Source organism: Lepidochelys olivacea, assembly GCF_965140295.1.
Source record: "Lepidochelys olivacea isolate rLepOli2 genome assembly, chromosome: 1".
NCBI lineage: Eukaryota > Metazoa > Chordata > Testudines > Cheloniidae > Lepidochelys > Lepidochelys olivacea.
The window spans coordinates 47,289,420-47,314,783 of NC_140411.1; the positions used below are offsets into that span (position 1 = coordinate 47,289,420).

The window sequence follows — 25,364 nt, forward strand, 5'->3', positions numbered from 1 at the left end:
CTACAGCACCTCTTAGGTTTGGCCTGTCTCCCCTAGTGAGGGGCCAGCCGGGACAAATTTGTGCGAGTGGCATTGTGACCTGGCACACGGAATCGCAGCTATCACACATTCAAATTTGGCCTTGCTGGCCCCCCCATCGTCAGGGATGGGGGAGGGGCAACTAGGGCAAACTTGAGCAACTCTGTGCACCAGATCACAACATTCGGAGTGTGGAGCTGAGTTCAGCCAGCCCCACAACCTTTTGATGCATTCTGGCAACCCGCTTTTGGGTCGTGAGCTATGGGCTGAGAAACCCTGTATTAGAGTTAATAATTGTTGTCACTTGCACATCTTTTTATTTTTAAGCTCTTGTGTTTGCATACGATTTTCATGCTGGAGGAGAGACTATGATGAGCAGACACTTTAATGACCCTAGTGCTGATGGCTATTTCACTAAAAGGAAATGGGGTAAGGAAAATGCATTCAACTCACTTTAGAAATTATTTCAGATATCTGAGGTGTAAAGTTAGTTGGGCAGAGAAATAGGTAAGTTCAGCTTAATAATTTTTCAGTTAGTCAGATATTAGGTATATTGTAAGTACCACAGGACAATGGTCTTTACCTCTCTTTTCCTAGTTTATTTGTAAAGTTCCTAGCACCCTGTAGGTGTTATATGAAAATAAATGCATGGGAAGTATTTTAAATAATAGACTGAACCAGTTGAGCAATGATTATTTTCCTAATTTCATACAACTTCTGACTTTACATCAGCAAAAATGGAAGAAAATGCACAAGAAACTTGAGTAAGGGGGCTACAACAGACATGCCAAACCTGCAAAAAAATACGCAGAAATTGGGCTTGTTTTTGGCCTAATTGGCTTGTGAGTTGCTTGTTGGCTAGTTTTTGGCTTGTAGCTTGCTGCTTGTTGCCCTTTTTTTTTTTTTTTTTTAAAATCGGCTCCTGGCAAGTAGGGGCCGGGTGGGGAGAGAGTCAGGGGTGCACAGCAGGCCACCACAGTCCCAGACTGCACGCCAGGGGGGATCTAGTCACGTAGAATGTTGGGGTTCTTAGGGATTGGCTTGTTTTGGCCTTGTTTTTGAAATGGGATTAGCTTGGTTTTTGGCTTATTGTGAAAGTTGGGTGCTGCTTTACTGCGTGAAAGTTGGCAACTGTAGGCCACAACAACTTTTTGGCAGTATGGTCTACGAGATTGTACATGTGACTGGGAATCAGCTCTCCTGAGCTCTAATCCCAGCTCTATTATTGGGTGGCATTTGGCAAGTTACTTACCAGTGGGATTTTCAAAGCACAAATAACAGGTGCTTAACTACCATCTACAGTCATTGTGCAATTTGTGTCTTTGAAAATCTCCCCCTTAGTCTCTGTAATTTGAGAGGTCCCCCTTGGTAAAATGGGGATTCTTACTTGCTCACAAAGGTGTTATGAAGGCTAATTAGGTAATAACATTTGTATGGTGCTTTGAAAAGGTAAAGCTAGAGTTAGTAAGAACAGGAAACAAATTTAAAATCTCTGCACATTTAATATTCCTAGATATATTTTTTCCTTCATACTGTATCTACTGATCCACGTTCTGAGAACTGCAAGCTGTGCCATAGAATCTGTTACTTTTTAGAAAAGAAATCAGTGGTTAGGGATTTCATAGCTCAAAGTGGCCACTAATTGGCTCTGAGAGCAATTCTGTAAATAGACTCACAGACTCTTCCCAAGCCTGCTCTTCTTACATCTGCCTGTTGAAACTGGAACCACTAGTTTTGGACTTGTTAGTTTATTGTAAATGTTTCTATTTAAATTTGACTTAGTTGTTTAAATCAGGACCTAGTGGATCTTCAGTGTATGAAAGTTGCAAGCCTTTAAAAGATGCAATTCAAAATGATCACCAAATAGTCCCCATTATCTTTTCATATAGTTCTCAAGTATGAAATTAAAACTTGATTTGCAGAATCATCATGACTGATGGTGATGTGCCAAAGGGAAAGAACTCCTCTTGATTTTCGGATTCCATGATAAGTTTCCAGGCCTAGCAGTTAAGAAAAAGAGCAGTCCTAAACCAAATGAACTTAATATGGAATTAGTGAGAGAGAATAAACATGGAACTACTGCTATTTTAGTCACTTTTCAGAGTAGGACTGAATTTCTGAATGTCTCCCACATGTATTTTTTCTATTAACATTTCAATCTATCTTTCTCATGTTTTCTTTCCATCATCTACTTCTCTCAGAGTATCGTACACCATAGATAAGACATAGCTATGGGTGATACTCTTGAAACAAGAAGGGGGCTCTGTTTCTTTTTTTAAACAGAAACTAGGTGTTCTGTACAATTAAGTAGAATATTGTTATAACAAAACTAAAGTTGTTTTTCAGGAAGGTATTTAAAGTAATTCCACCACAGCTAGAGCAGCTTTCAGTACCTGCAGCATCTAGTCCTTACTATTGAACTCTGCAGAACAGCCACTTCAAAGTCTGTTCCAGCTTTTGCATGGTGTTGTTTAGATGAGGCTAGTCAGATGGCCATTTTTGCCAGGGCATTCCTTCAGATATTTCTTCTGGTCCATCTTTGAGTTACCTACTGCTTTCTAGTCTACAAGAGTGGGCATCAATGAGCAAATTGAGAGAGAAAATAAGATTGTGTGCCTATAATTTGAATTCCCAGGCTTGACTACCTTCACAGATTCCTTGCCCACCCCTCATTAGAGTTTCTTGGCTGTCTGCCTGCCTGGAAGAGACTCCCAAGAGAAGCAGGGGGTATATGGAAGAAGAGATTTCCTTTCTATAAATTCCCAAAGAGCACGCTGCAGTATGAGGCCCTGAATGGTGCTATTACTTTTAAAGGTTTAGAATCCCTACAGAGTGACATACAACTTGGTGTGAATCTGTGGAAATAGTGAATTAAGAGAATTTGGTTTCAGGTATGCAACCTTATTTGTCTCGGTCTTATCAGTTAGCAAAGCTAGTTTTTGACAGTTAAATGAAAAGAATTGTGGTTACATAGCTGTTTCACATGTCACTTTCTGGTGTCAGTGTGGTCAGTCTTTTTTTATTTTGCTATGTCATCTGCAAATACTGTTCCAGAATTTTTTGGAAGGGATGTGGTATAAAGCTTTCTCATTACAGGTGGGGGGGGGGCCCTAACAACGATGGTTTATTTTTGTACTGAACACCTGTACTTTATTTCCTAATTTTTTAAAAAAAATTTCCCTGTACTGTCTTTTATTCCATAAAATATCTTCTGTTTCTGGTAGTATACTGTGATAATCCAATGTTGTTTTTGATGTATTTTACAATGTGGATAAGATTTAAGGATGAAGCATGTACGTTTTTCAACAGACAAAGCATTCTGTTTGTTTAGAATCCATTTATTTGTACAATTCCAGTTTCTTTGAATCTTGCTGCTTGTTTTGTCTATCAATTTTTATTCCCAAGAAGGGAATTTGTCATCTTTCCATGAGATAGTTATTGTTCTGGAGTTTCTGGTAGAGCATTTTTTTCTTTTTTTTATTAGTGATATTAATGTATTGAAATATTACAAGACATGACAATGTGTCACATCTCTTTTTACACCAGCTGAAACTCCTCTTACTGTAGAAACCTGGCCTCAAAAGTACCTTAAACTGTTACTCTGCCTGAATGAATTATAATCAATTAATAGAAATTAAGTATCAGATTGTTATAAAAAACTACACAAAAATTGTACATATTTTAAATAATTTGCTAAAGTAAACACCAGCAATATTAGAAATAATTTTTTTTGGCAGCATTGGATGGCATTTCTTTAAAATCGATTTCCTAGATCAATACTACTTTAGTTTGGGGAGGGGGGGGACCGAAGACAAGCAAGCCTTCTATATACATCTTCCAATCAATGCATTAAAAAGTTCTGTGTTATCCATGCTTATTAACAAACCCCTCAAAGGCTCTGAACATTAGTTTTCAGTGCTACAGATTACTTTTCTGAATACAGCCGTTTTTCAGCAAAGACACACAAGCCCCTTTTTGACGTATAGGCAGGAATCTGTTTACGCCATAAGAACATAATTTGGAACTGAATCCATCTTTTCCATCCCTGCCTCAGAATCGTTCTCCAGAATATAGTCTACTTTAAACTGTTTCTAGTCCTCACAACTGAGGACCTTGAAAACATGAACATTATAAGTTGATGTGAATATAGCCTTTCTGTATCAACAAACAGGCAGAAACAAATAGCTCTGAGAGGTATAAACTGCACCTTTATCGCAATAGCAAGTTGATACTGAAATCTAAAGAAAGCACTCTAAATGGAAACTAACTATTTCACTGCTGCTGATTGTTTAGCAGAAATATCTAGCTGACTAGATTGTTTCGCGATCCAAAACTGCCTTTGTGACTGCCCAGGAGTTAGAAGTCCCAACTCTCTCCTGAAACCTCCGTATCCCTAACAACTTTTGTGAAATGCAGTTATTCATTAACCGTACAAAAATTCTGCAGTATATTGATTGACAGTGTAAAAATAACTGAATTCAATAACCAGTTGCAGAGGGTCTACTGTATTCATTGTACTTTCATATTGGATTTGTTGAAAAACTCACTTTTTTTAAAATTTAAATTAAACTGCTGCAGAAAATCCATACCACAGTACTATGGAATGTAGGCGCAGCTTGTGGGGGAGGGAAGGGAGAAGAATGGGTGCAACAGGCAGGGCCGGCTCCAGGCACCAGCTTTCCAAGCAGGTGCTTGGGGTGGCATTGAGAATGGGGCTGCAGTCCGTGTCCCGCAGCGGCAATTCGGCGGCAGCTCCACCGCAGAGGCTTTTGGGCAGCAGCTCCGCCTCTCTTCCGGGCGCGGTGGCAATTCGGCAGCTACTGCTTGGGGCAGCAAAATTGGTAGAGCCTCCTCTGGCAACAGGGCCTTTGTATATAGGCAGAAGGTGCATCATCCTCACAGTAAGGGAGAACTTGGTTTTTATTGTCCCTGTTCAAGCTGTGAATTGTAGTACCTCTCTCAAACAACTAGTTAAATAAGATCAAGGAGCATCTATTGACAAAGAGTAAGCATTGAATTTAAAAAGAGCATAATCTTGGCAGGCTAGAATATGATCCGGTGACTTCTGATTGTCTGAAGTTTTTCTCTAATCCAAAATCAATTTAGCTCACGTTTCATTAGCATGCATCCAAGACAATGTTTCTGAGTCACAGCTACATTTACTTGCATGTGGGGGACCCTTCTGGCAGTGGGACCACTTCCGTTGTCTGATGGGGAGCATATTGCTCTTGATCAAGGGTTTACTTTAAAGTTTGTTCCACTGACATCCTCATAGCGCAGAATTATAAAACTAGGAGGATGGGCTTTTACTTATAACAAGAAATGGCTCGCTTATGTAAGAATTGTCATCCTGAAAATATTTCTAATCTCTTCAGTCATTCATGACGTGCTGAAGTCTTTTAGGTCGTGGCCTTGTGAAAGATGACAGTGGAATTATGTTGCAGAATACCAGGAATAGGTTAATTCTTTTCTGGTGTTTGCTCTGTAGAGAGGGGATGTAATCTAAAATTTTGCCTGCTACAGTTGTTGATTCTAGTCTTTTGTGTTTTACTGCAGGATGTAGTGACATAGGCACACCTTTTCATTACCGGGTGTTGGACCTCTGTGGAACTCCCTGCCCTTGGTATAAAGCTCTTCTGTTTGCGTCCATTCGGTTTGATCATTTTTTGGAATTTTTTTGACCTGCTCCTCATGAGTTTTATCCCACTATTATCAACTTTCTGGAAAAGTGCTTAGCTCTGTTTACTCAAGTGATCACCACTTAGGTCACCTGGGCTGGCCTAGCTCAGATGCGAGTGACCGCACTGCAAAGCCATAATCGGGTGCATCTACTCAACATCATACAGACTGGGGTTGCACTCTGTCATGCTTTCTGGAGTGGTTAACAACTGTGCATGCCAGCCTCAGGGCAGACTGTCAAAAAGGCACCCCAAACTGGTGGTATATTCTATAATTAGATTTCACCAAACAGGTAACAAATATGAACTCCTGAATCACTGTAACAGTCTTACCATGGAGTTCCAGACAGTTCCCTTGGGCATTTCGATCTATCTTGCCATCCAAGCAAGCAGAACTTAGTGATAAATGGTCACTTGCACCAAAAATCATAAAATATTCAGGTTGCCCCCAGTCCCAAGAGACCAGTCACTTACCCCGGATCAATTTGTACTTTAGATCTCACACCAAAAGCAATGCTGGTAGCCAATCCTATAGTAAACTAACTAAGGATTTATTAACGAGGAAAAAGAAGAGTTATATACAGGTTAAAGCAGGCAACATACAAGCACAAAAGAGTCAGTCTGTGGTTCCAAAAGGTGACAGAGATGGAGTAGTCCATCCACTGAATGTCGTTTTAGACTAACCCAGGTTAACCCTGAGAATCTCTACTTTTTGTTTCTTTGCTCCAGCCCTGGTAAGAGTCCAAACAGCATAAGAGAGATTCAGTTTCTCCTTGTCAAGGATTTTAATCCTCTCCACACCAGAGTCCAAACTGATGGGATGAGTTTATGTGTAGGTCTCCCCTTCCTGGAAGGAGTTAGGAATGCATCAACAGGGACTCTTTCTTTCAGTGCTACCCAATATCTCATTTGCCTTCTGTGGGCCATCTTGTACACAGAACAAGCCCTTTACTTGTGCCCTTGTTGCCAAGAAGGCCAATGGCATTTTGGGATGTATAAGTAAGGGCATAGCGAGCAGATCGAGGGACGTGATCGTTCCCCTCTATTCGACATTGGTGAGGCCTCATCTAGAGTACTGTGTCCAGTTTTGGGCCCCACACTTCAAGAAGGATGTGGATAAATTGGAGAGAGTCCAGCGAAGGGCAACAAAAATGATTAGGGGACTGGAACACATGAGTTATGAGGAGAGGCTGGGGGAGCTGGGATTGTTTAGCCTGCAGAAGAGAAGAATGAGGGGGGATTTGATAGCTGCTTTCAACTACCTGAAAGGGGGTTCCAAAGAGGATGGCTCTAGACTGTTCTCAATGGTAGCAGATGACAGAACGAGGAGTAAGGGTCTCAAGTTGCAGTGGGGGAGGTTTAGGTTGGATATTAGGAAAAACTTTTTCACTAAGAGGGTGGTGAAACACTGGAATGCGTTACCTAGGGAGGTGGTAGAATCTCCTTCCTTAGAGGTTTTTAAGGTCAGGCTTGACAAAGCCCTGGCTGGGATGATTTAACTGGGAATTGGTCCTGCTTCGAGCAGGGGGTTGGACTAGATGACCTTCTGGGGTCCCTTCCAACCCTGATATTCTATGATTCTACTTTAATTAGTTACTTTAACAAGCCCTTTAATTAGTGCTTCTTTTCCTGTTTGGTGAATTACACAATTACAGAGGTTTACAATTCAAAGTAACTTTTCACTGTGGGCCAGTGGTGAGCAAACTTTTCCAGTTGTGCTCCCCCCACCCCCGTACCATTAACGTTGTCTGTCCATGACCCCCTCCACTACTACACAGTCAAGGCTTCTTCAGCGGCAGCGCTTGGACTGAAGGCAGAGCTGGGGATGGAACTGTGGTTGGGAAAGGAGTGGGGGCTAGAGGTGAAGCTGGGCTGGGGGCGGAGAAGGAATGAGGCCAGAACTGGGCTGGGGTTCGGGGTGGAATGAGGTTGGGGGCGGATCTGACATGCAGGCGGAGCAGGCCTGGAGGCTGAATGGGGTTGAAGGCAGAGCTGGTCTGGGACCAGAGCAGAGCTGGAAGTGTGTCGCTCTATCCCTGCCCCACATGGAGGCTGGCCCGGGCCCTGTCACACTCTTCTCCAACTGTTCCTCCACTCCCCCAGGGGGTGTGCACCCCACAGTTCGGGGACCACTGCCATGAGCTCTAGAGATTATAAGTGAGATCAATATATGCAGCATCCAACAAGCATTTTATAAAAGTCTAAACACATTCTTATCAACTTAACATCTAAAATATATTTTAGATGTTGCTAACACATAGGTAAGCAAGACTGGTTTCCAGCTATGCATTTGTAAGTGTTTAGTGAGGCTTGGGGCCTTGGCATGAGCTGGGACCTAGTCTGCCAGTGTGTCACATTCGTGTGAGTTGCTAGGACTTCTGGAGACACATCCCATCATTCTTAGCACTGCAGAAAGCTAAACTGCTCTGATTCTTTTGCAGTGCATTGTGGGACAACGTGTCCGTCTTTCTCTGCACATGGAGGGAATTGTGGGAAAGCATTGGAAGACTGTCAGCACTTGAGTGGGCTAGTCTGTGTCATGACTGCAAAGTGGGCAGGTTACCAGCCCAAGTGAAAGCAGCACTCTGTCTTTATCTTATAGCCCCAGAAAAGCCAGCTAGCATGGGTTGAAAGCACCTCCAAACTTGGGTCAGAGGTTTTTGTGGCGTAGGAGGCTGGGCTAGAAACACTCATACGAGACCAGATTAACTCGGCAGTGGAAATGTAGACTGTCTGTCCTGTAGCTTGAGCATTCTGGTGCAGGGACTGTCTTCCTTAGTGCATGCATTTACAGTTCAAATTCAACAAGATTCTGATCCTCGATTGTGTTACTACCGTAATACTACTAATGAGGGCTAATTAATACTACTAATGAGGGAATATGCCAGGAGTCTGAGTGTTTCAACTGATTTGCATTGCATTCATTTATATTAATGTTTTGTTTGTCGTAGCTATGAATCTTTATTTCTCACAGTATTCTAAGGGTATGTCTTCACTACCTGCCGGATCGGCAGGCAGCGATCGATCCAGCGGGGATCGATTTATTGCGTCTAGTCTAGATGCGATAAATCGATCCCTGAGCGCTCTCCTGTCGACTTCTGTACTCCAGCGCCACGAGAGGCACAGACAGAGTTGATGGGGTAGCGGCAGCAGTCGACTCACGGTGGTGAAGACACCACGGTAAGTCGATCTAAGTACGTCGACTTCAACTATGTTATTCATGTAGCTGAAGTTGCGTAACTTAGTTCGATTTCTCCCCCCACCCCAGCGTAGACCAGGGCTAACATAGACTAAAACTAAATACTCAATAACATTTTGTGCTATTTTCTCTGTAGTCTGTCTTATTGGGGAAGGAGAGATGATTGCTGTAAACAGTCTGAGTGATCAGTTTAACATTGAGAGTTTGTCTTGAGCTACTTTAGATCTGTCTGACACCCTGCTCTCCCCTTCTCCCCTCCCCCCCGCCCCTCCCTCCCCAAAAGTGCATATCCGATCAGTAACTGCTTAAGTCGCTAACTGGCACAGAAAACTCCAGCTTTCTAGTGCAGAAATAAAGTTTGGTATTTTAGTTGAGTAATCACTCCTTGATCTTTTTTACCTTCTCAGCATATGTTGAGCACTCTTTCATTAGTGTTTTCTGTATCAAAAGGCAAATATTGCTCCCACTGTGATACTTAGATTGTAAGCCCCTTGGGGCAGGGACTGTTTTGTTTCTGTACAGAGCCTCACACAATGGATTTCTGGCCTATGTCTACGGCTCCTAAGTGCTACAGTGATGCAAATAATTGCAGTTTTCCAAGAAGATAAACATTTGGCTGTGCTTTTCCTTTGCATATAACAAAAATTACATTTGATTCTAGTGTTTGTTTATTAAACAGATGTAATAGTCACTGTCTTAAAGGGTCCCTTTAAGACAGTGACTATTACATCTGTTTAATAAACAAACACTAGAATCAAATGTAATTTTTGTTATATGCAAAGGAAAAGCACAGCCAAATGCATATGCATATCGCATCTGCTGCAGTTCACCGTATCTAAACGAGTATATAATGAAATAAAGTGCAGGTGTGAGTGACAGAGCCTTGCCCAATAAGGCAACAAACGTCCTGTCACCCTGACATGAAACAGTGATAGATATGAAGAGGGGATATTTTAAAAATGTGTGCAAAGCGAGACTACTGGTGTAAAGTTTGTGGAGGATTATTCACATACTGATTCATCAGCAGGGCAATAAAGCTAAAATTAAATCATTGGGAGCCTCCATGTGGTGTGCCAGAGTTCTGTGGGTTAGAAGAGGAAGTGTCTTGTCCTTCAAAATCTGAACCAAAGGAACCTTCACCACCAAGAGTGAACTAAAGATAAAGATGTTAACAGAAATGAAAGCAAGACACATTCCTCTCCTCTCTCTCTGGCCTTCCCACAACCCCCCAAACAGTAACATTTCATCTGGAATCATCTATAGCAATGTGCTTTACTTTTCAACAGTGGCTGTTAACTACAGTCTTGAGCAATTTCCCAGAAATGTTGACGCATTCCTGGGGAAAACCAACAAATTGACATTTTATATGGAAAAGGATGAAGATACTTGTAAATTTCTCAGCATTGAGGCACATATGTAAGAGCACTGTTGAATCAGGGCCTTACTAAGAGGAGCCACAGTGATGACCCTGATAGTCCCAAAACAAACACCAATGAAACGTCTGAAAAGAGCAAACTTGATTTCCTAGTCAAATTTAGTTCTAGTACTCCTTTTCTGGAAGCATTGTTTCCACCGTAGCCGCACACACAGCTACATCTTTTAGTTGCAGAGTGTCTTCAGTATTAACAACCCGCCCCTCTGATTTTTTTTTTTTTTTTTGTAGTCTCCCTATTTCTAGTCATTATTTTAGGTCAGTCATTAAAATCAACCACTAAGATCTGCACTCTGTGTATTTTGCTGTTCTAGAAGCATGGCTTTTGGGCTATGATTTGGAAATGGATTGAAATCAGTTTGCTTTTCCATGGCCCACTGAACTGTAGTAATGACTGAATTACTAGTGATTTGAGTCACAATGAAAGAAATGATCTGGGGTAATAAGGCTCAGCATTCCAATTCTGTTGAACAATACAATCTTTCATTCTTATTTCCCGAATGAAATTTGAAATGAGCTTGTTTGTTTATCTTGTCTGTACACTCTGAGATTGGGGGAGGGGTTAATTTATACTCCTTTCTATTCTTTATATGGCATAAAATGGTACCAGTTGCAGATAAGCAGTAGTTATTGTGTTATATGCCTTTTGTTTTGGAACGTTTTTGGTTTCTGCTTTTTGAGTATCGTGCTGCATCAGCAATCAGACTGCAGCAGTCAGTTTTTTAAACCTATTGCCTTTTTGCACTGAATTTTCATCCTAACTTTTAAAATGACTTAATTCTCATGAATTTGAATCAAAAGTTACAGTACTTATTGGAGGAGTTGTCACCGGTTTGAAGATCTATTTTGACCATTCAAAATTATCCATTTAAAAGGGTGGTGGCGCTTTTTAAGTAAGCGCGCGCGTCTGTGCCGCAGCCAAGGAGTGGGGTGCCCGCCTGCTGTACGCGTGCTTGTACTAGCCTGCCAAAAAGGGTAGTGGAGCTGCTGTAGCCTGGGCGACGGCAGCATGCCTCGCCGCTCCAGGTACGTACCCACAGGGTTACCGTGGATTTGTACTCTGGGCAGCTACAGTGCTGCCCCTGCCCATTCTACAGCCCCTACACCCCTCCTGTTAGCAGGCTAGCTCAGATGTGAGCTAGAAGGAGCGTGTATGCAAGCTGGGAGTCGCACTTCTGGTTCATAGTGTAGACGTAGCCTTAAAGTAGAATGAAAGTGAGGTACGTTGGTCAATTCTTCATTTCAAAATACGTTAACTTAAATATTACATACGATCCTTGAAGTTAAAGTTGGCTGCGTTTTGTTTGTTCATTGATACTATAATATTTTGCTTTTAGGTCAGCATGATGGTCCTCTGCCCCGGCAGCATGCTGGGTTACTGCCAGAGTCTCTTATTTGGGCATATATTGTGCAGCTCAGCTCTGCGTTGAGGACCATTCATACAGCAGGATTAGCATGTCGAGTTATGGATCCAACAAAGATTCTAGTAACGGGCAAAACAAGGTAATGGAAAACAGCCTTTTCAAATTAGATTGTTGACTATTAAGATCTGTGTGCAATGATAGCTTTTAATTACATTCCTCTGCCAGATATGGGGAAACAACCTAATAATTTGACTAAAATGTTTTGTGTTGGCCCAAGACTAATGACGTGATAAAAGTTTGATGCTCAAAATCAAGTTTTACTAAACTAAGTTTAGAAGAATTTACATCTTGCGTGCTGCTTACTGGATGTTTTCAGAAGGCATGTTTGTGGATCTAACCATTTAAGTTCTTACCTAGAAAGCTTTCAGCTGCAGCATATGTTTTAATAAAAAAAAAATTCTTAGTAAGCTAATTGGCAGCAGGAGAGCTTAGATGACTTTTTTGAAATCTTACCCTGTATTTTTATATGATAAATGTCAGAAAAAAACTAATCAACAGAGAGAAAATCTTACCAAATCTCTTCCCTATTTCCTGTTTGTTTCAAAGGTTACGAGTGAATTGTGTTGGAGTCTTTGATGTTTTAACATTCGATAACAGTCAGAATAATCCACTGGCACTAATGGCTCAGTTTCAGGTAGGATGATAGTGCCATGCTTGCTTTATAATAGGTTGATTTCTGTTAGATAATATGTACCAGGAAAAACTTAATTCCATTTGAAACATTAATTTTCATTAAGGCCTAGACATTTTACATTTTTAGGCTTCAGTGTATATATATTTTAACTATCTTTGGTATTGTCATATCTTTTCCTCCTAAAGCTGTCTAAATTTATTTGTGATTTGTATATATGAGCTGTCATTTTGTTACTCTTGAAACTTCTGAAATAAGATAGCTCTTATATATTGACAACAAGCAAAGCATAGGGCAGCTTACTTTGCAAAACCACAAAAATCAGAATTGGTTGGAAATGAGATTCCTTTTTAAAAGAAGGAAAAATCTTTTAAATTTAATATGAAAACTTGAGTGAATACTGGGAAACAAATTTAGGATGTGATGTGCGCATGAAGCTGCTACAGAATTGGGCTTGTGTCGTTTATGGTTTTAATAGAAAATGAGATCAATGAACAGTTAATGGTTTAGTTGTACTTTTGTTTCTGCTTTCCATTTTCATGCTATTATAGCCAGAATAGTTCAGAAGTAAATGTGTATCTAAGAGCAAGATAGCTTAACAAATTTTTTTTTAAATTTGTACTTGCACTCACTCGCCTCTTCTTTCCCCTCCCCCGTCCTTAAATGGGCTCACTGTGGGATGACTTCTCTTCCCATTTCCAACAGTTATACACTCCACATACTTCCTGCATTAGGAAGACTCCCTTTAGAGTCAATGAGTGCTATGCCATAATTCTCTGGAGGGTTACTTTCCCTAACTCCCCCTTGCTGCTGACTACTGTCTTCAGAGCATTTTCATCTCCTGACAGCTTTGGGAGTGTAAGACCACAGTAGGAAATTGGACTTAATTTGTTTTCATTAAACAAGCTTAGTCACTGAGAGAATTGCTTATTTATACATACATAGTAATAAATGGGAAGTTTGAATAAGCTGGTTTCTGCCTGGCTAAAGCTCAAGACTTCTCAGAAATGTAGCAGCTTTCTGTTCGTGTTAGAGTAAACCGCTCTCAATTTACTTTACCAGTGTACATTAACTTGTTTCTTATTTCTTCTTAGCTGGATATCTCTTGTTGTATGTTCTTTGTAATCAGCAGAAAAGAAATGGCTAATAAAATTGATTATCTATTCAGCCCTTTTTATTCTGATTATAGCTTTTCTTCAAAAAAACCTTGTCTGGTGGACCTGCAACACATAAGCATTGCTTTCAACTTATGACTAATTGCCCAGTAACCTGAGGATGCTAGTAGGCAAGAGTTGCCTGACTGGCATTTCTTTTAGACCCTTGTGGACAATGCAGGGAGATGTGACCAAGATGTAACCAGAATTGTTCTATTTGTCACCAGTTCATTCACTCTGCTGGGGTGGGATGTTGAAGGGGGTGGATAGAGAGAAGACACCTCCTTCTTCTAAAACTTCTGATCTCCACAAGAAAGGATCTTTCCCTTCTCGAGATAGAATTCTGCCCTGGCACTCTTCGTTTGTTAAAATTTAAATTGCAAATAGAAATAGGCAGTTGAATGTTAAGTGTTAATAAAGATGCATATAATTCCTACCAGTTGCTACTAATACAGTCTTCTGTTTTGTGCACACTAAACATATCTTGAAAAATTCTATTGATAGTGTGGGCTTTAAAAGCATTTAGTTTAGATACTCATTTTAAAAAAAAAAATAAAATAACTATTGCAAGTACTTTTAAAAAGTGCCATAGTAAAGTTGTTTGTTTTTTTCTATTAGCAAGCAGATCTGATCTCACTAGGAAAAGTTGTGTTGGCGTTGGCTTGCAATTCTTTGTCGGGAATTCAGAGAGAAAATTTGCAGAAAGCTATGGAACTGGTGACAATCAACTATTCCTCTGATCTGAAGAATCTGATTTTGTAAGTTCATAGTATGGATTGAAGCATATTTTTGTTGCCGCTTTTTAAGTTGAAGGAAATTTGTTAGTAGCAAAACACAAATGCAAGATAATATATAGCCGAAGGTACCAATGAATAGTTCATATTTTCAGACACAAATAAGAGTTAAATTCTGTACAGTGTCTAAGATCATTTCAAATTAAAAGAACAGCATTAAAAAGTGGTACTGAATTGTCATCTTAGTAGGTTAAAAGGGCCAACAAAATACATTATTACCCTTGCTATTCAGAGACAACTTTTATATATTTTCTACAGTATATGTAGTAAATATGAACTCCCATATTCCCTCAGTAAGTGGTGTTTAAGGTGTTCTGACCAAAATATCATAAAATCTTCTTTCAAGAGTCAGAAATAGCATATGAATAATTGGATTTGCATTAAGATCTTAACTTTTGTGTTCTACCTCTTTATACAAACTACAGGCACACTTTAGTTCCTGAAACTGTCCGTTTTTTTATTAATAGGGTTGCTGCCTTTCTGACCAGAGAGATAGGATTTGTTTTTTTGTGTTCATAAATGTAGTCACTGTTTTCCTCACCCACCCCTACAGTCAGAGAGAGAGAAATGGGAGTATTTGTCCCCTGCTCCTCATTTGAAAAAACATCACTTGAAAATTTACAATCTGCATATATCTCCTACTTTTAATCCTGCCCTTTCTGGCATTGATCTACTTCTGCACTGCCATGTGAGTACTCTTTAGCATACTGAGTGCTTTCTCTCAATGATTGACTGGAAACACAGCATATAGGTAAGTTACAAAGAACATTTTCTCTGCTGCTTCAGTACTGCTGCTTGACATTTATATAAGAAGACATAGTGGCAGCTTCAGAGCCAGATGCATGTTTAGTGCTCAAAATAGCATTTGAAGCAGAAAATAGGATCTGGTTAAAACAATATGGTGGCATCTCTCTTTAAATGTGATGTGTTCAATTACTCTGTTTGGTTTTTTTGGTAGGTATTTGCTGACTGACCAAAATAGGCTTCGCAGTGTAAACGATATCATGCCTATGATTGGTGCACGATTCTATACTCAACTGGATGCTGCTCAAATGAGAAATGATGTTATAGAGGAAGACCTTGCAAAGGTAAATCATTCAGTGGTAAAAGGTTGAACATAAGTATCCTACGGGGGGTAGATCTACAATTTATAAAGTTGAACCCTGTTCTTGTTGAGCTCTAGGTGAGTTTTGTCATTGACTTTTTGAGAACTAGAATTTAGTGCTAAATAAGAAATTCTAATAATATTGAAATAAATACCTCAATTACTGATGTCTTTGGGGACAGCCCAAGCATTTGACTGACCTGGGTGCTGGTTGTATAGTCTTAACAAGTCAGAGCTTGAGGTCTCCCTAACTGATTGTAAACCTAAAAGCCTGGTGGCCACTTCTCTGAGAGGTGGTCAGTGCATGATGGTGGCATTTTAACGTGGGTTTTAGTGGAAGCACCATCATTCTACGGAACCAACAGGCTTAGGAGAAGCTAAAAGACATTCTATGTGCATTGAACTCCTTACCTTATAGAATGAAGATTGCTTTTCTGATTGAGTAGATATGATCTGCAGTACATCAAAACATTTTCAATAGTTTGTATTAGAAATAGGCACAAACAAATACTACCTTTGTTTGATTCCTCAGATTCCATTACTCTTCTCCTTACCCCATATTAACTCCTGTTCAAACAAATGAAAAATAGAGCTATCTGCTGTCACCCTCGCATCAACTAAATCAGTTGCTCATACTGTTCAAATTCAGTCAAGACATGTATTGCTAAGTAGATCTTCTGGAAGTTGTATAGCTTCCAGAAGAAGTGTACTTTCCTGTTACTATATAATACTGCTATAGAGAGGGTTTGACTCTTCCTACTTTGACTACAAATCCCCAACAAGATTCAGACCAAGATACATGGTAGGAGGCTTTCGCTGCTTCCCTCTCATGTGACAAAACATGGAATAACTCAAATCTTCAGTCAAAGTGGGATATTAAGGTTTTAAGGGCTTAAATCATGCCTTTATGTCCTGTTTCCCTTAATCCCATTGCCCATACTGAGGTTTTAAAAGGTGACCATATAGCCTAGTGGAAAGAGCACTGAACCAGGAAATCTGGGTTCTGTTCCTGGCTCTCACTGGCCTTCTGGGTGCTTCCCTCTTTGTGCTTTGGTTTCCTCATCTGTAAAATGGGGATAATAAAACTGACTACCTGTGTAAAGCATTTTGAGATCTACAGATAAAAGTTGCTATGTAGTCATTAGGCATTATTATTTTTTTAATGTATATATTCTGCATGCAAAACCTTGTAGCTGGACAAAGTAGGAGGCTGCACTGCCACTCCATAATCTGAAATTAATACAGTTACAGGAGCAATACAAACTGCTCCGCAGTATTCCAGGAGCCTGAGGAGTATAAATCTTGTTGTCCCTTTTCTTCTTGTCTTTCAAATCAAGCTGTCACACTAATGTATTACAGGATGACTTCATTTGCCAAGTTTAGGACCCAGTTCTGCCAACGTTACTCATGTTGAGTAGTAAATTACTTCAGGAGTAATCCTACTGAAATCAGTGGCACTGTGTGTGGAGTAAGCTGCTATGCCACATGAGTGTGGATGACAGTAACTAGGTCTTGAGATGCTTTATAATGGCACATTATTAGAATCTTTTTTCCTTCTGGAAGCCTGATTTGAACAGCCTCTATTTAAACAAAATATGCATGTATTCAGAATGTGTTATAAACTAGGATACAGGCAGAACAATTTTTTTCTCTCAGACTTGACATGGAGATGGAAAGCAGTGTGTGAAATGGATTATCAGCTGTCTGTGTCATTAAAAAAAAACAAACCCAAATTGCAGAGGTTCTATACTTTATGCTGATTTTGTTGCTGTCTTTGTTTGGGATGGTGTCAGGATTTTAGCTCCTTTAGTTATACGCATTTGTTTATAGCTTTCCTTTTGAACAGATGTACTTTGTGTCTAAAGTGGTCTTGGATCTGATACTTATTATGCATTTGGATTGCAATCTGATTTACCAGTATTAGCAAACGCCTTTTACTAATGGTGGCCGGCAAAAACAAAAAAAGTGAGAAGAAAACAAAACAATCCAAATTGAATGTCCAGGTAACCAAGATAAGAGGGGCATGAAGCAACTAGGAAATTTAGCATTTTCCTCTTCCGTCTGATGTCTAGACCCTGCTCCTGCTCCATCTTAAAACCCAATATACTTTTTTAAAGTATCCACCCTCTGGTATCCTAAACAAATGGGGTAGCTGGAGTCTGCATTGGTGTTCCATGAGGCAATGAAGCTGATAGTCTAGCCCTTTCTGGGGCAGAAACATGGCCTGGGTGCTGGCCAGACTGGAGATTTGCAAAGGAAGAAAATGAAGCACAAAGATCAATAACGCTGACTTTGGGTATGCAGTGCAATGTATTGATGAATCTATTTCTAGAAAATGTAAACCATCTTCATCAAAATTAATCTGATGGGTCTTTGCAATTTTGTTACACAAGATCAGTTTTGCTGCATTGAGGCTTTTGTGTGCACCCGTGTCTAAGTTTTGTGTTTCTTCCCAACTTTGAACTAATCATACATTTCTTGTGTTATAGGAGGTGCAGAATGGAAGGTTGTTTAGGCTTCTAGCAAAATTGGGAACAATCAATGAGAGGCCAGAGTAAGAGATGCAATGCTTTTTTTCATAGTACAATATATAAAATCCAGTTTATAATTCAAGATTTCTACCCTCACAGATATGATCTGAATAATCCTATCTCCAGTTATGCCTCTGAAGAAGTAAGAAGTAAAAACACCTTGAGGCAATGAGTTAGGCTATTTTAATCAGAATTTTAACTTAAAGAAAAGAAAAATATTCCTATCTGAACATATATATTTGTGTTTCTTTACCATATATTTAGCATATATATTGTATTTGAGGTTTATTATGCTTGAGAGCACATATACAAGGCTATGGCTTACCTCAATATGTAATTATAGTAAAGTGTTTCAGAAGAGTTTGAATGGGGCATAGTTTTGTGCCGATTATCTGTCTGCTGCTAATATGAAACAATGTACTTTTCACTGGCCTATTTTCAAAATCACTTAAATAGACTGTTAGGTAACTGCAGATTTGAGTTACAATATAACTAGTTTTTAGCATTCGTCTGGTAACTTTGATGGTTTTCCTCCCAATCCCTTTCCTGCAAGCTTTTAGTAAACATTTAACTTCAGGTACTTTAGCTGAGGAACTATGGATAAAGCTTCTTGTATCTTTGTGATAGGAAGAAAACACTACTACTTGGTAGTAGGTTATCTAAGCTCCGCTACATAATGAGACAGTATTTATCTTGAAGAGTTAATGAGCAAATATCTTTTTAACTCCTTGATTGTTAATGTGAAGCTTTGTTTTGCACCAGATTTCAGAAAGACCCAACTTGGTCAGAAACTGGAGACCGATATCTACTGAAGCTCTTTCGGGATCATCTTTTCCATCAGGTGACAGAAGCGGGCACTCCTTGGATTGACCTCAGTCACATTATCTCATGTCTTAACAAGGTAACCTGTATCTGTGTTCTTTCTTTAAAGAATGATTTGGTGAAGCTTTCACTCATGTGACATTCCATGGTTGAAAGAAAATGGATGCGTCACTGACAGACTAATTCTGTTGATTTAGTTGATATTTTTCTAATCTGTGTGAGAACAGATTATCCAGTAAATTAGCATGTAACCTTTCATGGATATTTTAATTAGAAGTACTGCTATGTTATTGTTAAAACTGGGAATTCATTAGAGTGGTGTACAGTGGCCCCTTTTTGTCATGCTAAAGGATAACCAAGAGGGACCTTAAAAGTCCTGTAATCAGCCCCTAGAGTATGATTCTCCTGGCACAGGTACAGTGGAAGACCTCAATAAGGCTGTCTTCTGAAGATGCCCTCACACACCCTGCTGTTGGGGGTTTGCCAGGGCAGGGCTGGGGGCGACAGGGTTGTATCTGGAGGGGTACCACAGCATGCAGTGCTGCATGGATTCCAGGCAGCATTGTGGCACATAGGGGCACCCCAGGGAGATTTCTGTAACATAGACGCAATGGCTTGTCTAAATTGTGCCAGAGTCCTTTCCAGCCCCCAGAGCAGCTCAGCAGTAGTAGGGTGCATAATTGGTTTAAAGAGGCCACTTGCAGTATTCTAAGATTTTAGTTGCGTCACTGGCAAAACTTTAGTTGAGCACTCTCATGAATGGCAGCAGAGGCATATCTTTCTGTCCCGCTCCGTAAACGAAATAAAAAAGTAACAGACTTACTTTTTCCCTGCAGCTTGTACTTCAACTTTGCAGATGTTTTACCAAACTTTAGCAATCCAAAACCACCTTTCTTTTCCAGAGAAGCTTGACCATACTCAGATCCTTAGATACTAGCAACTACTAATTAACTTCAGCCAAAACTTCTCCCTAAATTATTGGTGGCTCTTAATCTGGCCACTGGATTATTTCCTTAATCTCCTTTTACTTTTAATTTTGTTTTGTTAGTCTCTTTAAATCCTGATTTAAAGGGATTTATGAGGCTAAATAAAGGAGACTGGGGGAGTGTGTGCTAATGGCCAGGTGAAAATTAAAGGCATGTATGCTGATGCTCAAACAGGAGGTGAAGAGCTACAGCAATTTTGGGGGGATGTAATTCTGTAAGTCAGGGGAAAGAATATATTGCAGAATATTGTGTGCTAGAAACTTTTGTGGCTTATGCTCAAAACAAATGGTTAGTTCTAGGGTTGTGGACCCATAATGCAAAGAATCACTATCTAGGGCTGAAGGACCTCAATATCTTGGCAGTAAAGGCACTCTAAAAAAAGCATTCTTAAACTTCAGAAAGCAGCATGTTGGAAAACGGATCCTAGTAAAATGGGGTATCTGGCTTTCATACTTTGCTCTTGAAATGTCATTGTTAGATTCAGACTTATTCAAGTATCATAAGGGGAAGGAACTTCTATATCCGAGTGCGACATTTCTGTGCACCTATTTACCTAAGGACCAGCGGAAGAAAGCCACATGTAGTCAGGTACATGGTCAATAGCATGGCTTTGTTTGTTATTGATCTGCAGTGTTTCAAATCCAGTAGGATACCTCAGATTACGCGTATACAGCACTTGAACAATAGGTAGAAGATCTTACATTGCACTTATAGTTGGTACTCTTTGTCTTCAAACTGGTTTCTTTTTTTGAAAATTAATCCTAATAACACCCTAGGAGAAGTGTTGCGGGGTGGTGGAGGCAGTATTATACCCATTTTACAGAAATAGAAAACAAATCAGTCTCTCTGCATTAGTTTGCCTGAAGCCTCACACAACAGTGAGGCTAGAATTCGGGAGGTTCTAGCTTTTATTGCTGTGAGTTCAGATCAGTATGCTGCACCTCTTTCTACAAGATGTTTTCTATCTTACAGTGTTGCTCCTGAGAACATCCAATTAAACAAGAACTCGGTGGCTAACCTAGTTCTCCTTTTCCTCTATTCAATCAGGCATAACAGTACATTTATCTGTTTCCATAGCACTCATTACCATATTATCTACAAATCTACTAGTACCCCCATCATCCCCTGGGGTATGTTTCCAAAGTGTTGCTCTATATACCGTAATACAGACAGTGAAGCCTGTGTTTGGACAAGAGTTTGTGGTATAAAACAAATGTTGAAGATCCCTTAAACTATTTTCAAAAGAAAGCAGCACCCATTGTACTTAGCAAAGAATCTGCAAGTTACAAATTAATGAACACCTTTTGCAGTGTAGAAATTGTGTACTCTTTGTAAAATATAAAGTTCCCCTAGAGATTTCTACACCACTTGCTGGTAGAAATATCATAAAATATTAGTGACACAAGCTGTGGGGAAGCCAGTTGAGAATGTATGTTAGTTTATTTCCATGTTGCTTCAATGCTAGTTTAATCGGTAGAAGAAAAACTTGAGACGTTGGTTGGGAAAAAAGTTTGTTTTTCTTCTGACTGACTGACAGCCTGTATTAACTGTCTGTCAGAGATCAAAATTAGATAATGTCTGCATTCTAGACTGAGAAAAAGGATACCGCCTAACAAAACTTCAGCTAGTTAATTTTGTTCCCACCTTCACTGGCCACTAGCCAGTTTGAATTCAGAAGTTAAAGTTTCAGCTATTACAGAGCACAGGACTAGGCAGCCAAAATTGCTCAGATGCTGATACTTCCTGTAGTTTTGTTTAAAATGGCCGAAGATCCATCCCTCCTAACTGGTCCATTTGATGAACATGTCCCGTAACTTGCACAGAAATTCAGTGATGTGGCTCAGGCCTATCTAGAGATTATCCCTCCCTAGCTTGCTTGGTTGTTTTAAGGGGGAGTGGTATTTCAGAAGGGTTGGACCAAGTTCCCTTCTTCTTCTGCAATGTTTTTTTAACTTGTGGTTCTTGACCATTAATCTGATGCAGGGTCAGATTTGAGTTGACTAATCACAGGTTTGAAAATGTTTAACAGGTTGTATATGTTGAAAGAGAAAAACCTTGCCCTTTCTGTGAATCACACTCTCACAAGCTTGCTAAAAACCTCATAGGTTTTGTGTTTAAGAAAATGATTGTACTGCCATTTGTCACATTTTATCTTTTGCATTCTTGTTACAGTTAGATGCTGGTGTGCCAGAAAAAATAAGCCTCATTTCCAGAGACGAGAAGAGTGTCCTTGTGGTAACTTACAGCGATTTAAAACGCTGCTTTGAAAATACTTTTCAAGAACTAATTGCAGCCGCAAATGGTCAGTTGTAGTATTTGCTGAAAGCATGCAGGACATTGCTGAGGAACTTAACCAATAGCAAATTGCACTACAGCTGAATTATTGTTGTCATCTCATTTCACATTTGGGAAACAAACAGGAGATGAGCAAAGCTGCTTGCACTTCAGTCAGGTACACTGTTACTTGAAGGGAAGAATGTTTCATTTATCCTAGAGCTATGGCTGCCATTGGAGGCTTTATCTGTGAAGAATTTATTTTAGATTAAGGAACACATCAGGTGCATGATGTTCCTGCTTTTATTTTTTCCACTTGTATATGCACTAATTTTAATTTTTTTAAGACTTTTCTGATCTCTGATGTTTTGCCACATTGTATACTTATTAAGGGAAACTCTTTGCAAGGACATTTCTGGGATACATTTTTGTCACTGAGGATATTGCTCAATTTATTCATTTTGATATTATTTGCACCCAGAATAGCATAAAGGACCAGGGAAATAATTTCATAGAAATTGTGCTCTATAAATGAGAGTTTAGTTTGTAATCTCTGTAAAAGTGTGTTGTATGCGAGCTCTGTATGCCACCCACAGTTAGTTAACAAACCAACCAGAAGATGCATATTTAAAAAAAAAAAAAAATCAAGTATCAGTGAATTGACATGTATAAAATCCCCTCTCATTTAAGCCTTGTCTAAGCAACGTGACAAAATAGCAACCTTTGAAACACCTATAATTTAAGGGGCATATCAAATTTGCTCTAAACACAACCAACGCCTTTAAAAACTGTTTGTATGTTTTCCTGCTAGTCAGCTGCATTTACATTTATGCAATTTTTTTAACAGAATTTTTTTAAAGAAATTGTGTTAAATGCCTGAAGTTTCAGGAGTGTATTACTTTAGGTTATTTACAGTATAATTTTTGTATAAAGTTCTGTTCTTTGAACCACAGCTTTATTATGGTACTCTACACTGGATACAGAAACAAAGACACTGTTAAGAAGATTAACTAAACACAGCAGTTGTCTGGCATCAAGAGCTTTTGAAGTTTTACAACCTGAATCTGGAGGGATAATGATCTGCTGTGCCTTTGCAGTCACTGCTTAGCCCAAAGTAATATTACTTTTGATAATACTCAACACATGAATATTCCTGAAGTAATTCAGTCTGGAATTTTCCTCCTCAATTAACTTTCTAATATTTGGACATGCAGTTGTGTCTCCAAACTTGGGTATTCCTGGGATTTATAGTAAAAGATAAACAGCTACACTTTGATATTGAAGACTGCCAAATATGTAGGAATTTCCTTTCGTAAAGCAGTAGTGAAGACTGTATCTATCCTTTCCCAGCACTGAATATTTTAATAGCACTGGGTGCTCACCATGAAGAAAATGTGGAAACTCAAAAGGTCAGGACAGACTCTAAGCACTTGCAGCTGATGTTACTGACATCAATTTTAATAATTCTCAATATTTGTAGTTTTCAGAGAAGTTTTTAATATTTCTCTGTTCACTTTTATAAGCTTTAAAATGATTCTCCGCCTTGAGACTTGCATCAAGAAAAGCAACTCTTTTCACATCGGAAGCTCTGAAGACTAGGGACCGTGCTTTACATATTTTAGAAAATGTGGTTGAGTCCGCATTTGGTAGCATCAGTTGTTGAGTTTAAAAATCAATTATTGTTGCATTTGATCTGAATGAATTTTAAAAGGAACATAACGTTTAATATTCAAAGGATAACAATTGCCACAATATTGTTCTTTTTAATGTAAAAGGAACGGGAACTTTGAGAAGTGAACATGCAAAACAGTCTTTTATCATTAGCTCATGTATTTGAGGAAGAGCAGCTGTCTTTTATATGTTTTTTGACAAATCATATTGTAATTCTTTTGTACAAAAAAGAAGTACTTGTATTCTAGAAGAAATATGAAATGCTTAATTTATAAGCGGGCTGAGGTTTTTTCCGGTATTGTTTTCTTTGAAAATGAAAGGGGATCATCTGTTCAGTTGTGGGGTTTGGGAACCTTTGGAAAATTTAATTTGTGGACCAATATTTTGTGAAAGTTAAGGCAGGGGTAAAATAGGGCTTGAATTCTCATCCTTCCTAGACCAGCAAACCATCCTCTGTGAGACAAGTCTAGAATGCAAACTTGCATGTATTTACATAATTCAGTTTGCTTCAGCCCCTAGTAACCTCAGGACTTGGTTTAAAAAAAAAAAGGAGACAGCTATTAAGTTTTCATAAGTAACTGTCAGCCAGAAAACATTTGGTGTCAGGTAATACATAAAACAAATAATTGTTGAGCTTTGTTTTCTATTTATTTCATTTGGTCCATATTTGGGAATGATTTGAACAGTCTGAAGTTCTGCTTGGGTGTTTTTGGGGAGAGCCCTTCTACCGCATTTTAATTCCATTAAGAAGGTTGTCCTAAAGTTATAATCTCTCTTCCATTCCGAAGAAGAGCTGTATGTGTATATTTTTAAAAAAAAACAAAAACCACCCAGGACATACCCTTCCATGTGCGAAATTATTGTGATCTTCCTATCTTTACAGCTAAAAGCACAGAAAGGGCAACCTTTGAAATCATGTGATGTTGGTCATTTTAATTTTTGTACCTGTTTTAAATTCTGTCTGTGTATTTACTACACTGTAAAAGTTTTTTGGGGGGTACCTATGTTTTGGTTTTTTTGGTTTGTCCCCTGTTTCAGTAATTCAGATGTCAACAGCTTCCCCTAAAAAGCACCAGTATGTTAAGTTCTGTCATGATCCCAATATATGTTATCCATCTTTAATCCTGTTTTCATTCTTCATGTGTACAGCAGTATTTTTAATAAAGAATACCAGAAATAACGTAGCCTTCTTTTGAGCATGCTAAGTGCTGTAGTTGGGTAGTGCTTTTCACATATTAAGTATTGGAAGTATATTGCATTCCATCATATCCCTTTTGTATTTCAGTCTGTAAATGACTCCAGCACAGGGTTGTAACAGTCATGACTTGCAAACTGCGTTTAATGTTTATCACTTACAGTAACTCACATGGCCTACGATTTCTAGATACTGTGCTAGACATAGTAATGTGCATTTCCTTAACTTCCAAGACAAAGTAGTAGCTCCTTTTTGCTTGTATTAAATCAGGTCCACATTACTAGATTAGCCCTAATTCTGAGAAACTGTATTAAAAATACCTTTACATCCATGTTTATTGAGCTCTCTTGTCCAATGACACATATGTATGTTAGCTTCTCTGAAAATTACACATGGGATAACTGACCTCTTTGATGCCCAGAATTATTTGTTCTGTATTGTTAACCAGCA

The 25,364-nt window shown here is 39.2% G+C and overlaps 1 protein-coding gene across 3 annotated transcripts in view; it reads left to right on the top strand.

Annotated features, from left to right (window-relative positions):
* PAN3 (poly(A) specific ribonuclease subunit PAN3) overlaps positions 1-24,271 on the top strand; it is a 121,665-nt gene extending 97,394 nt beyond the window's left edge. For all 3 annotated transcript variants that reach the window (XM_084631810.1, XM_084631809.1, XM_084631811.1), the window contains 8 exons: positions 346-447; positions 11,665-11,830; positions 12,298-12,385; positions 14,155-14,294; positions 15,289-15,418; positions 17,925-17,989; positions 18,729-18,867; positions 21,947-24,271. In XM_084631810.1, the coding sequence (XP_084487936.1) occupies positions 346-447; positions 11,665-11,830; positions 12,298-12,385; positions 14,155-14,294; positions 15,289-15,418; positions 17,925-17,989; positions 18,729-18,867; positions 21,947-22,087 (971 nt within the window). In that variant the 3' untranslated portion in view covers positions 22,088-24,271. The remainder of the gene's footprint in view (positions 1-345; positions 448-11,664; positions 11,831-12,297; positions 12,386-14,154; positions 14,295-15,288; positions 15,419-17,924; positions 17,990-18,728; positions 18,868-21,946) is intronic.
* Positions 24,272-25,364: the final 1,093 nt, after the last annotated feature.